This window comes from Varanus komodoensis, unplaced genomic scaffold (genome assembly GCF_004798865.1).
Source record: "Varanus komodoensis strain SLA01 unplaced genomic scaffold, ASM479886v1 scaffold12, whole genome shotgun sequence".
Taxonomy (NCBI): domain Eukaryota; kingdom Metazoa; phylum Chordata; class Lepidosauria; order Squamata; family Varanidae; genus Varanus; species Varanus komodoensis.
This window is the reverse complement of record NW_025335349.1, coordinates 13,926,691-13,939,243: the sequence shown is the minus strand read 5'-3', so window position 1 is coordinate 13,939,243 and position 12,553 is coordinate 13,926,691. Positions and strand designations below refer to the sequence as shown.

Here is a 12,553-nt window from a genome sequence, read left to right as displayed (position 1 = left end):
AATTTCAGAGCAGGCATACACAGACTTGGGATGTCTTTAACAGTGTAATCCTACCCTGCCAGTCAAGCTTGCTGGGGACTGCTGGGACTTGTAGGACATTTTTCTGTTTTAACATGCATAAGATATACCTTAAGCAACCTATCACAGTAACACTACTCATACTGTGCATTTGTATAGTACTTTAGAATATCCAAAGCACTTCACACATCTTAGTTTACAAGGTTTGTAAGCCTGTTCAAGATTACCCACATAAAGAAGGGGCCCAAGGATTGCCTGAAAAAGCCTAAATTCAAAGCTGTGAGAGGGTTTGAGCCACGTACTTCCTGTTTCAATCTTAACACCACTTCTCTTTGCAGTGGTCAAAGGCTGACTTTTTCTTGTCCCTCAGTGTAGATAAGTGGGAATTCTAATCCACTATAGTGAAGATGACTGTAGCATTGGGGTCAGCACCTTAATTCGTCGCCTTATTAACAGGACATAGACTCTGTTATTGTACAGAACAAAAAGAAAACTGAGGAAAGACCCCGTCTCTGTTTTGGAAGGGCGCAGAAAAAAACGCGTAGTAAAACCGGCCGCTTGGGACAGGAAGGAGAATGAAAAAACTGACAAAAGAAGTTTTAATTCGTCCCGCATTATAACACCAACATCATGCATTTTGGGTGAAACCCCTTCAAGAAGAGGACTCCTCAATAATCAGCTCCTTGCCTAGTCCGGCAAAGAAATATGCTTCCTTCTTTTGCGAAGCACAACTACAGCCACGTCCTCCTCCATATCTCATTCCCTTAGGCTTTGTTCTTGCGCTTTGCGTTGGCCAGGACTCCTCGCTGAGCACGCAGCACTAAAGAAGAAGCGGCAGCAGTTGGGAAAGGCGGGTAGTTCAAAACTGAGCGAGGGAAACCACGCGGACGGCCGGTGCAGGAGCTCGCGGCGGCTCCTCCTCGGTTGGGCAACGCTTTGGGGGTGAGGCAAGCGAGCCGAAAGGTGCTTTGCTGCTGCTCCTTCCATAGGCAGAAAGCGCTGCTCCTACTCCGCTCTTTCCCACAGTTCTGGTGACGAATGCAACCTTGCTCCCTTTTTAAAGCCCCCTTTAATCACCTTTCCGGTCTACCCCACTCCTTTGCTCTGAATCTGGGGCAAGACGCTCTCACCGTCCTCGTTAACTTGCGGGAGGACTTGCGGAATATGACAGAGCTTCTTGCCCCTTGCTCAGAGTGAAGACAGCTGTCTGAGAACTGCTTCTGTCACGGCTGTTTTAGACAGGTTACTAGTCAATGAGAGAATGGATAGAGTGTACTTAATGAGTTCGGACGCTAAATTGTTTATTTGACCGTACTTTGCCTCTGCATTAATTTTTTGGAATAAGTAGTTATAAGTTAGAGTTGGGGGATTGTTATCTCCAACTTTCCTCCTCCATTCCAACTTTAACTATAAAGAAAACAATGTGAAGAAACGTCTGTCCTCCAAAGTAACTAGGTAAGTAGGGTCGTTGCCTGTTCTGATAGTGGAGATTTCAGGAAGCCAGCATCCTCCAAATCAGTACTGCAGCAGCTCACTTAACATTACTTGTACGTGTCTGAGTAGTTCTGGATACAATCCTATAAGGAGTAAATGCCAGTGCAAGGAATGGGACTTTTTAGCAGACATGTATAAGAGTTCATCGCTAGTACTGAATCTGCAATGAAGGTTTGGGGGTGAAGATAATTAGCTATTTATATTTGGGAATTCTACTTTTATAATACTCTTGTTTAAATTGAAAAAATATAATTGAAGACAGCTCTTCAGCTTTATACAAAGCACTTTAAAAGTCCATTATAGGGAAAAGATCAAACGCTGCATTGGCAGGTTTATTTTTAGGTAAAAATCATATGTTTCTTGTTATCTTGCATTAATTTGCAGGCTTTCTAAATACAGTATTTTAAGGAAAGCCTCAGCTATTGGGTGATTAAAAAATGAAATAAATAATATCCATTAAATACTAGTTCCATCACAGCCTTTCACTTCTTCAAATAGCACAGATATACTATTTGTTACTTAGAACACTCTCATCCAAGCATGTAACAAAGGTGAAAATTGGCAAAGTTATGTCTTACTAATAGGTGATAATGATTTCCTGTTTGTTCCTGATGGTTGATAATCACCAGGTTGCCTTTGAACACTGTGATTTGTTTAGCTTTTCTGAATACAGCTTCTATCTATTTTTAAAAAGCCATCAAGGGTTACCAGGTCCAAACCAGAGAGCCTTCACCTGTTAATACTCACCAGTGAATGGGAGGAGACATAGAACTACTTGTCTTGCCTACTCCTGTGCAGCTGATTAGGAGTCTTCACTACTACAAAGAGAAAGGAGATGGAGAAAGACAGGGAAGGGCTAGTAGGGGAAAGCCATGCCACAATTAGTCTTCTAATTCAGTGACAGGTTTAAAACTATAGATCGTTTCCAAGCAGTGATCTTACAACCATAAAGCTGTATCTGCAATTGGCTGTAGAAATAACTGTGGCATTTAATTCTCTAAGTTAACTTACAGATTGTTTGATGCACATTTATTTGCTTTGTAGTAAGTTCAGAACAATCAGCTTCATGAGACGATATTGAGTTCTGCCTTGAGAGTGTGAATAACTTCTCTAGGTACTTTATCTATGCTCTTTCAATCATCTTTAAGTTGAAAACCTAACTGCCATTCTTTGCAAGGAAGACATTAACAATTACAGTTGTTCTTTGGATAGCTATTTTAATGTATTGGCAGTAAAAGTGATCAAAGTCTTGTAGCAACTTAAAGACACACAAATTTGATATGGTATAAACATTCATGCAGTAGAGTCTTTCACTAAATTAATGAAAATGCATGCTAATTTAGCTGCACAACCACATAGTGAGTACTATTGTGAGCAATAGGGTTTACTCCTTTCTTTGTAAGCCATCCAGAGACTTTTAGTAATAGGAGGACATAGAAAAACTTTAAATAAATAAATAAAGTGCATGTAGGATTGTTGTTGTTACACTGCATTTATCTCCTACATTTTTAATTCTTGTGAAGAACTGAAGGCAGCTTACATAGCTTTATTTTATCTTCATAAAAACAACCCTGCGAAGTAGTCGTTAAACTGAGACTGAGTGACTGGCTTTCATGAATGACTGAGCTTCATGAATGAATGGGGACTAGAACCTGGATCTCCCAGGTCCCTGTTCCAGTACTCAAGCCACTATGCTACACAAAGACAGGGGGACCAAAACTTCACATGCATTATTTTAAATGGGAATATTTAAAATACATTTAAAAGGAAGTATAATTCCCGCCTCTTTTTGGCTGCCAGTCTTGTCCACTGTACAGGCATATTATTTTCTTTGTTATAGTCCCCTATTTTCAGTTCTAAATTTTGAAATTCCTTAGAAGCTGCAGTCATACAAATTCTGGTACACACAAATCAACTTATTGCAGTATTTTACTTGTATTTCAGACAGAATTTTGAGGGGTTTGCTCCATGTGCTGTCAGTGATGAGGTAGAATTGTTTTCATTACTATTATCTACTTTTAGAAATTCATGGTTTCAAAAAAATCATTGTTAACATAATGAAGAAACACAATAGAAGTAAAAATGGGCAATTGGAGTAGGTATAATGCTATGCAAATCTAAAATCCATTTTGTTATTAGCTTTTTAATTAAGAACTGCATATATTTTTCAGGTAAAATCAGTATTAACAGTTTTCAGTCCCGTTATTTTTTACACTATCTATTGTGTTCACTGGAACTTATTTCCAGAGAAGAGAGTATAAGATAATCATCAGAGTTGTCATATTTTAAAAACATTTAGAACTATTCTGGTGAATAATGTCCAAGTAAAGCTTTTAATTAGTCTGAATACAGCATTTCAACATACTGGGTAGCAATTCTAAACACACTTGCCTGAGAGTTAGCCCTTTGAAATCAGTGGGACTTTTGAATATATATGTGAATGATTGTGCTACTACATGTATCCTTTATTTATTCACCATCTAATCAAATATTTCAGTTCAGTTCCATTTGCTGTTAGAAAATTCTACAGCTGATGATTGCTGTTAAATGTTTCAGGACCTCAGCATCCTAGGTGATGCTAGATACCCGTGGAGTACTAATTTTAACTGCAGTCTCCTTGTGAATCCATCAGGATAAGTAAGCAGTTCTTGAAGAGCAATGGCAAATGCTGGCCATTTTTTAAAAGCACCATTTGCTGCACGTCGAACTAGTTTTAAAATCTAATGCAGTTTCAAAAGTAAGGTAAACAGGCCTTTGAAAGAGCACAGTGGATTACTCTAAGCTATCAAGACAATTTCAACTAATAATTTAAATCAAATTTCCTGTTCTGAAATTCAAATTACCTAAACAATATGCTTACTAATGGTTAGCAACTAAACACATATTAATTTGCAACTAAACACAACCTTTATATGACCTAGGAGCATTGCTGGAAACCTTATGTCAAGCATCTCTCATGTATGTTTTGTTGGGTTACTATTTCCTTTCAAAGAACTCAGGGTGGCTTATATAATTCTCCCTCTCTGCTCAATCATATTCTCACAACAACAACCCTGTGAGCTCCGTGGATGAGTGGGGACTAAAACCTGGATCTTCTGAGTCCCAGTCCCATACACTTAGTCACTATGCCACACCAAGCTCCTTTTGTGCCTATGTTCTCCATAATTATCTGCTTAGTGATAAGATTGATATCTGTATGTCTGCAGGAATACTAAACAAGATAACCAAATAAAGGGTAAGGCCTTAGTCCTATGCACTTATTTGGGAGTTAGACCCATTGTACAAGTATCTAATACACATGAACATGATTGGGCTGTAAACATCTATAACTTTTCAGAAGCAGAATTGTGTGTTTACTGTTCAAAATAGCTTTTCTCCATGAGATGGAAGCTAAATATTTATGCTGCTTGATAGAGGTATATATATTCTTAAACTACAATCCTATGAATGAAGTACATTTTTCAGTCTAAGCCTGTATAAGATTGTGTCCTGAGATAACAAGACGAAATTTCCTCTATGCTGATATTTATGATGATTTTCTATTCCCTGAACATTGTAGAAAGTACTTTGTCATTTTAATGCTTACATTCAAATATATAAGCTTTCTTTTACAAAGAAAAGGTTTTCTTTTCAATGGTAATGCAACATTCAGTTCAATAGGTGGTAATTTCAAAGTCTTCTAATTTTCCTGTGGGACATTTACTCTGACATGTTTTATCAGCCTCTGATTTGCCTCTTGAAAATATAAACAGGCATTGAAAGAACCCAGGAGTAGCTTTCCAGAATGACTGATAACATTGCTTTGGGTATAAACCAAAACAGCTGAGGACCGTAAGCTGCCCACCACATATTAAACTATAATATTGATGAATGTGTAATGTTGTGATAGTAACTGCATTGTAAGTGATGCAAGATGCATTTTATTAGGAATATAGTGAAATATTTTCCATAGTACTTTATAACAGGCACATAATGATGATCACTGTGGTGATTGGATGATCTCTCTCTGATTAAAGAACTTTCTATAAATATCATGTTGGTTACGCAGGGACCCCGGATTTCTAAATTAAATCTAGTGATGATTTTAATTACAGTTGTAAAATGCTCTTTTCATTTTACAGAGCATCACCAGTTCCAAGTACAAGATGTCAGAAAGCAACTCGATTTTATCAAATATTTTTAAAAGAGGTAGACTGACCTGTTCTGGCAACAGTGCAAGATACTGCAGCTTTAAAGATTCCTGCTCTCCTTCTATATTTCATGACAGTGGATACAATGAATCATTAAAAGAGCCAAGCTTTGATAATACTGACAAAGGACATAGAGAAGAATATGATGAAAGAGGCTGGCTTGAGCAGTCTAAACATTCACATTCAAGTAGTTTGTGTACTTCAGTTTTGTCTCCCATTGAACATAAAAACAATGTTACTCTTTTATCAGAAAGAAATGAAAGCAATCTACATACAAAATATTTTGAAACACCCAAAGTTGCTAAAAAAGACTTGTCACTCCGTAGAAAATTGCTTATGTCTAAAGCAGCTTCTGTTGGTGCTTTGGGGTGCTCTGACAGACAAGTATCTTCAGGAAACAGCCGGAAAAAAACATGTTTATTTCACTGTTTTAGTTTTGATGAAAGAATTTCAAAATGTACCTTGGATTCTTCAAGAGGAAAGAGCTATAAGCCTTTGGCTACCAGTACTTTAAAAAGTGAAGAATCTATGTCTGGTTGTCAGAAACTGAGGCTTGTGTTCTCCCAGCAGAGGACCTCTACAATAGATGATTCAAAGTCTAAAAGCAGCTTAATGTCAGAATCTGCTTGTTTATCTCCCATCCAGCCTACATCTTCTACAAACACACTTAACAGTTTCATTGACAGTGGCCTTACTAGTTATAATGATCAAAGCACTTGCCCAGAGTTAATCAAAGCTCCCCATTGCACTTTGTTTAAAACGGATGATGATCCATTTGTTACACCCATCAATAGTCTTATAAAAGGAATTAACCTTAACATAGCTGAAATAAATACACCTCCAGCTAAAGAAATAAGCAACTTGAGCCTATTAACTCCTGACAGCAGCAGCAGCTATAATTCACTTGGCTTTGATAAATCAGAAGAGTCTTTTTCAGATCATGAGGGGTCTTTCCAAGAACTGTATCAAAAACATAATGAATCATTCAGCAGTCTGAATTCTAAAAGAAATGTAAGAAAACTACAGCGCTCAAGAAGATTATCCACTCTTTTGGAACGTGGCTCACAATCAGAAAAGGAGGAAGACTATGATACTACTGCTAATTCAAAATGCAAACCAAAAATAGCAGCTCATGCTATCAATGAAGAGAGTGAATTGGTGTTTGTTGAGGATGACAGTAAATGCATGGCTCCATATCTTGGGAACCTATCCCGAACTCCTGCTTTGCAATTAATGCAAGAGCTTCTCATGCAAAGCAGAAGTAAAAGAACAGAGGGAAATGGCCTGTTGGAGAATATTGATGGAACTGACATGTCTGTGCTAAAATGTATTGTTGCTCACCTCATTGGCAGAAAAATGGGCATTGAAAAACTAGATATATTAACTGAATTAAGAGATCGTGACTTAAAACATGTTCTTACCATGATTTTAGATGTCCTAACTGTGGAAAGCCTATGCAGGTAAGAAGCAACTTGGAAGACCATAAAGTTTCATTAGATATTCATCTAGTGATGCTATTGAACTGTAACCAAATGAAATAATATCTACCAATACCAAATATCTTCTGAGTGGTTGTGCTTATGTAGCTGAATTGGCACTCTCCATGCAGAAAACAGAGGTTCAGATCAGTCAACTCCCAGTTTGTAGAACTACCAACAATATTTAGGAAAAATGGAATGGGGAATAAGTAGTGGAAAGCTATGTCCAATAGGCATTGGAATGCTGCCCAACAGAAATATTCCATGCTACAAGATTATTATTATTTTGCAAAGCCACTTACCTACTTCTACTTTTCTATCTGCATGCTCTTTTTTATTATGCCATGTTTTAGACTCTAATTAGGTTTTGGGAATTTGACATAGAATGACTACTTGGGCTACTTTACTGCTTCTTCATTAAGACCCCCAGTGCAGTTCAGTTTCACCAGTCAAAGAGCTTTCTGGGAACAAAGTAGACACATCTACCAAATTCATGCGTGCAGTTTTAATAGCAGCTGATAACAGTTCTTTGTTTCAGTATGTGGACTGTAAGCAAAAACTGGCAAGAAATTCTTGTACAAGATAAACATGCAAATCGGAGGAGGAAACTGTACATAAAACAGCTGAGAGCAGAAGTTAAGGTAACATACAATTGCATAGGCATTTTAAGGGGGTGTTGATGGGGAGATATGATGGTTAAACCAAAAGAAACCATCAATAATAGGAAGCTTCAGCCAATGCATTTGCCATGAGATTGAAATTAAAAGGCAGTATCTTGGGAATCCAGCCATCTGCACTTACTTTTAAATTCTTGGTATTTCAACAGGATCCTTTTAAAGAGTTTTGTTTGTTTGTGTGTCTATTTCTTTAGATTAAATCTTATCCTTCCATAGTTCTACTTGTCCCATCCTGCATACATCTTTATTTCCTGAAATGATTTTCAGACTGCACTAAAGTGAACCTTGGAAAGCTTTTCTGAAATACAGCATGACCATCATTTAATTTCTTCTTAGTATGTTGGCAAAAAAGAGTGTACTGTGTGTATCTAGGGCATTCAGATAGCTGATGTGGGGTAACTTGAAAGCCAAAGGGCCTGTTTGGCCAGTGCCCTCTATATACTTAGTAGATACTATAAAGCATGGTTCAGAATTCTATGCATCATGCTGGGGGATTCATAACCAATGATTGAACATGGAAAGCCTTCTCAGTAAGTAGGTAGTTTGAAAACCAATGCATTATTGAAGTATGATGTTTTAAGGAAGTTCTGTATATGTAAATAATGTGTTATAGTTTATCTAACCTATAACTTAGATCTTCTGTTAAAAGGCATGACTAGGATAAAATGATAAACTGTGAATTACATTTATTCTTGTAATGTAACAATTGGAAGTGTTTGGTAATTTTTACAGGGATGCATACCAGATGCAGAAGATGCTGCCACTAGATTTATGATGACAAGACTTGCACTACGACCTGTCCAGGCTCAAGCAAAATCTGCCATATCACAAATGGAGTCATCTTGTAATGCATTTTTGACACCTCTGGGATGCAGTCCAATTCTTCAATCAAATAGCAAGCTGAAAGCATATATAAAGGTAGGCAACTGCAATCAGTTGTTAAAACAACAACAACAACAGTGAATACAATTGCACTGTAGAGCACTTCAAACAAACATCATGTGTGTGCATGTGTAAGAGAGAGACCTTTTGGCAATGCACGTTATGTAAGAGGAGGTAATATAAGTGAGGACTGTTGCAGAAAGTGTCAGGAAAACTGATAGGCCATAGGCTTTACCAGTTTCTTGCTCTTGTATGTTATCAGCTATGATACAACATTGATTATTCTCATTTAATATATTTCTGTTCTAAAAAATCAGTTGAAACAATGGCTTACTTTGGAGATAGCTAATTTACTACTTCATGCTGCCCAAGCACTGCCTAGTTTCTCCTGCAAGTGGGAGTGGATAAAAAATCATGGACGTCTGTCCTTGGTTTGATTATCATTCTGTGTGACAAGACAAGCCAGAGCCATAAGCCAACAACAGACTATGCTGCAGAAGGAGCCAGGCATAAGTCATTAGGCAGCATGTGTTAGCCCACAGCTTGAGTAGCACAGGCCAGGATTCCAGGGGAACAAGCCCTCTTGAACAAACCCATTCTCTTACAACTCACTAAAGTAAGTATAATGTAGGCATGAGACAACTAGTAGCCTGATCAAAATGTCTGTGTGACTAAATCCTAAATGTTACCTGCTTTATGGTGTAGGTTGCCCAAACTCTCTTCAGTGATGAAGCTTTAAAACCATGTCCAAGGTGTCAGTATCCTGCAAAATACCAGTCCTTCACAAAACGTGGAGTTTGTAGCCGGGAAGACTGTGCTTTTGACTTCTGCCTTTTATGTCTATGTGCCTTCCATGGATCAAGAGACTGTAGCAGTTCAGCTACAAAATGGCAAAACAGAAAAGATGCTCTGCCAGGAAGCAAGACAAGCAAGAGCAAAAGCAAGAGAAACTTAAAACGCCTCTAAAAGTCTTGGAGTGAATAGAACTTATTTTCCTTCCCCCTCAATTCTCTTTTTTATATAAGTAGCTTTTTTAATAATGATGTAATTTGGAAAGTAGTATAATTTTGACCATTAATCAAGGTGACAATTTAATTCTCTGTATAAATATCCTAAACTTTTGATACATTTTTGAAAAAAGTGAAAAGTTTTAAACTTTTTTTGTCTCGATGTTTTGTCACTTTGCCAGACATAATGAGATTTCAATAAAGTACTTTCAACATAGTTTTCAGTATGTCTTCAAATCTTGTTTTGGAATTTTAAATAAGATCTTATCACACTGACAAAATATAAAGAATTAAATAATCGTGCTACCTGTTCATATATTTAATAAAATATTTCTAAACAACACATGTTTTATGCGAATACATATGATGTAAGTCAAGTTTATTTATTGAATCCATAGATCATCATGATCCTCCTGCCCTGTAAATCAGCTAGATGGCCAATTTTAACCATTTAGCTGCAGCACTTAAGACAAGGAAGGGGTTGGAATCTCCATTCCCCAGAATGCTCTGTTTATGCCTCTTCCAAGGTCAGTCTCATGACCTTGGAGAAGCAATGGCTTGGTTCTTTCTGCACCAGCACGCTCGCTCGCACTCGCTCTCTCTCTCTCTCTCTCTTGTGTGCTTGCTGTGTTTGTGTGTGTGTGTGTGTAGTGGGGATACTCTAAGGTTGGATCCCCAGCTCTGAGGCTGAAACTCTCTTCCATGCTTGGATCTGGGAATATGAAAAATCCTATGGGCCTAGACACAATCTAGGGGACATAGGAATGCTCTGTATGATTTTCTAAGCTATATGGAAATTAAAAGATAAGACAGTCATTGCTTCCAGGTTTTCAATCTAAAAGACAGTACAAAAGGAGAAGGATGTAAATTCAAATACTAATTCTTTTGGCAGTACTGATTTGGACACATGGGCCTCTCCACAACCCAGCAACCCATAGTGCTTTGACTTATCATGGTACTGGGGCAGAATCCCCTGGTTTCTAACAGAATACAATTGATGGAATACACACAAGGCAATCTGGAAGACATGCATATATACATCAAAGCAGTTTAAACAAAATATAATTTCTCCTACAAAATGACTTTTTTCCTAAGCTGTGTTTATAACAAATGAACCTCATAGCAAGAAAAAAATACTGATGGACTATACACATTTATTGAAAATCCAAAAACTTAAGCTTTTGGAGTAATGAATTTATCCTGATGAGATAGATGGTATGTAATATAATGGACTATATTCTCAATAGCATTCTATCCACAGATATGAAGACTACAATATACTGGTGTGCTTGAATATCTGCTATATAGGGATATTCTCTGCAATGATTGAAAGCAAAGTTATGAAGGCTTTCTTTAATGGATGGAACATTAAATGGCTGAAATAAATGCAAGAGGTTAAGTCGGGTTTAATACAATAGTACAACTTAGCCAATTGTGCTATAAATAGCAGGTTGAAAATTATATAAATACATTTTCCATGTATTTTTCCTTACTACTAATTGTGAGGATGTACCCTCCTCCCACACAAGTTAATTTAGGAAGAAAGTAACCATGGCTAATTTGCTCTGTCTTTCTCATGAATTGATGCAGAGTTATTCCAACAGGGTGATTTTGCAGGGGTTGCCTGTCATCCACCATATTATACAATGTTAACCAGATGTCATGAATTTCAACTTTAATACATGGAAAACCTATTTTTACACATGGAAAACTATTTTTACTGGTTACTGTGAATGAATATGCACAGAACAGAATGGATATTTTCAGTGGTGATGGGGGCAGAGAAGCTTCTGAATTCCAGCTCAGAATGCACCCAATGAGCTACTGGAAAAGTGGAAAGGACAAGTATGAATATTGCTATCGCTAATGACACTAGATCAAAGCTGAAGGCAGTCTGTTGGCTGACACACAGTTTTTTGGGTTGTTTTCCTTATTTATTGGCACTTTCTTGTTAGGGTTTAGATGATGCAGCCTCTGCAGCCTAGCATAGTACTATTGGCATCCTATCTACTCCAGGTACTTTGTTCCTTCCAAACACTTTCAGAGCAGCTTTCCCTTCACATTCTAATATAGCAGGCTGTTCCACATAGGATTCCTGTGAAGGGATTTGTCATGCTCACGTGCCTTCTGCATAGTTCTTCCACACATTTTCTCCCATCATCTCTTTATTTTCTCCTGGTCAGATAGTGTGTTCCCCTGTTTGTCATTTGCCATTCCTACTCTAGTTTTGAATTTCCTTTTCATTTCTTGGATATTCTGGAAGTGGTCTCTTGTTTTTTCCACTTTTGTTGTTCTCCTTTCTTTGTGCTGACCATTGTAACAGTTCTTTTTATTTCTATGTGATAGTCACTGAAAAGTTTCATTCTGACCCTATTTCTGACCCAGTATTCTGACCCTATTTCTGTTACCTTTTGCTTGTTTTTGCCTGTCCATAGCAATTGTGTTTCTTCTGTCATCCATCTAGGCTTTTTATTGTTTTTGGCTTCAGCAATTGTCTTTTGGCATTCTTTCTTAATAATGTCTCTGGATTCAGTCCACAGTGCTTCTGGCTCCCATTCCGTTGAGTAATGCAAATCTGTACTTTATATGGACTTTAAATTGCTCAGCGATTTTGGCACTACGTTCCTGTTAGTGATTTTTTTTCAGCTTTACTCTGACTTTTGATATTAAGTGTTCATGGTTACTACTGGAGTTGCTCCTGGTCTTGTTTTGGCAGTAAGAATACAGCATTTCCATCTCCTGCTTCTAATTGCCTTTGTTGTTCTGATGTACCATCAAGTTGTCTTCTGCCCATGGCAACCCTATGA

At 37.5% G+C, this 12,553-nt stretch overlaps 1 protein-coding gene across 1 annotated transcript; it reads left to right on the top strand.

The window, feature by feature from the left end:
• Positions 1 to 5,645: 5,645 nt before the first annotated feature.
• Positions 5,646 to 9,735, top strand: FBXO43 (F-box protein 43). The gene is made up of 4 exons (XM_044422079.1): positions 5,646 to 7,162; positions 7,719 to 7,821; positions 8,590 to 8,775; positions 9,445 to 9,735. The coding sequence occupies exons 1-4, from the start codon at positions 5,658 to 5,660 to the stop codon at positions 9,703 to 9,705; spliced, it is 2,055 nt and encodes a 684-aa protein (XP_044278014.1). The 5' UTR covers positions 5,646 to 5,657; the 3' UTR covers positions 9,706 to 9,735.
• Positions 9,736 to 12,553: the final 2,818 nt, after the last annotated feature.

Excerpts from the sequence above, each read along its gene's own strand:
- FBXO43 (XM_044422079.1), top strand. The coding sequence starts at position 5,658 with ATGTCAGAAAGCAACTCGATTTTATCAAATATTTTTAAAAGAGGTAGA. Across the intron at positions 7,822-8,589 it reads AGCTGAGAGCAGAAGTTAAG|GGATGCATACCAGATGCAGA; the intron begins GTAACATACAAT and ends TAATTTTTACAG. Across the intron at positions 8,776-9,444 it reads AGCTGAAAGCATATATAAAG|GTTGCCCAAACTCTCTTCAG; the intron begins GTAGGCAACTGC and ends TTTATGGTGTAG.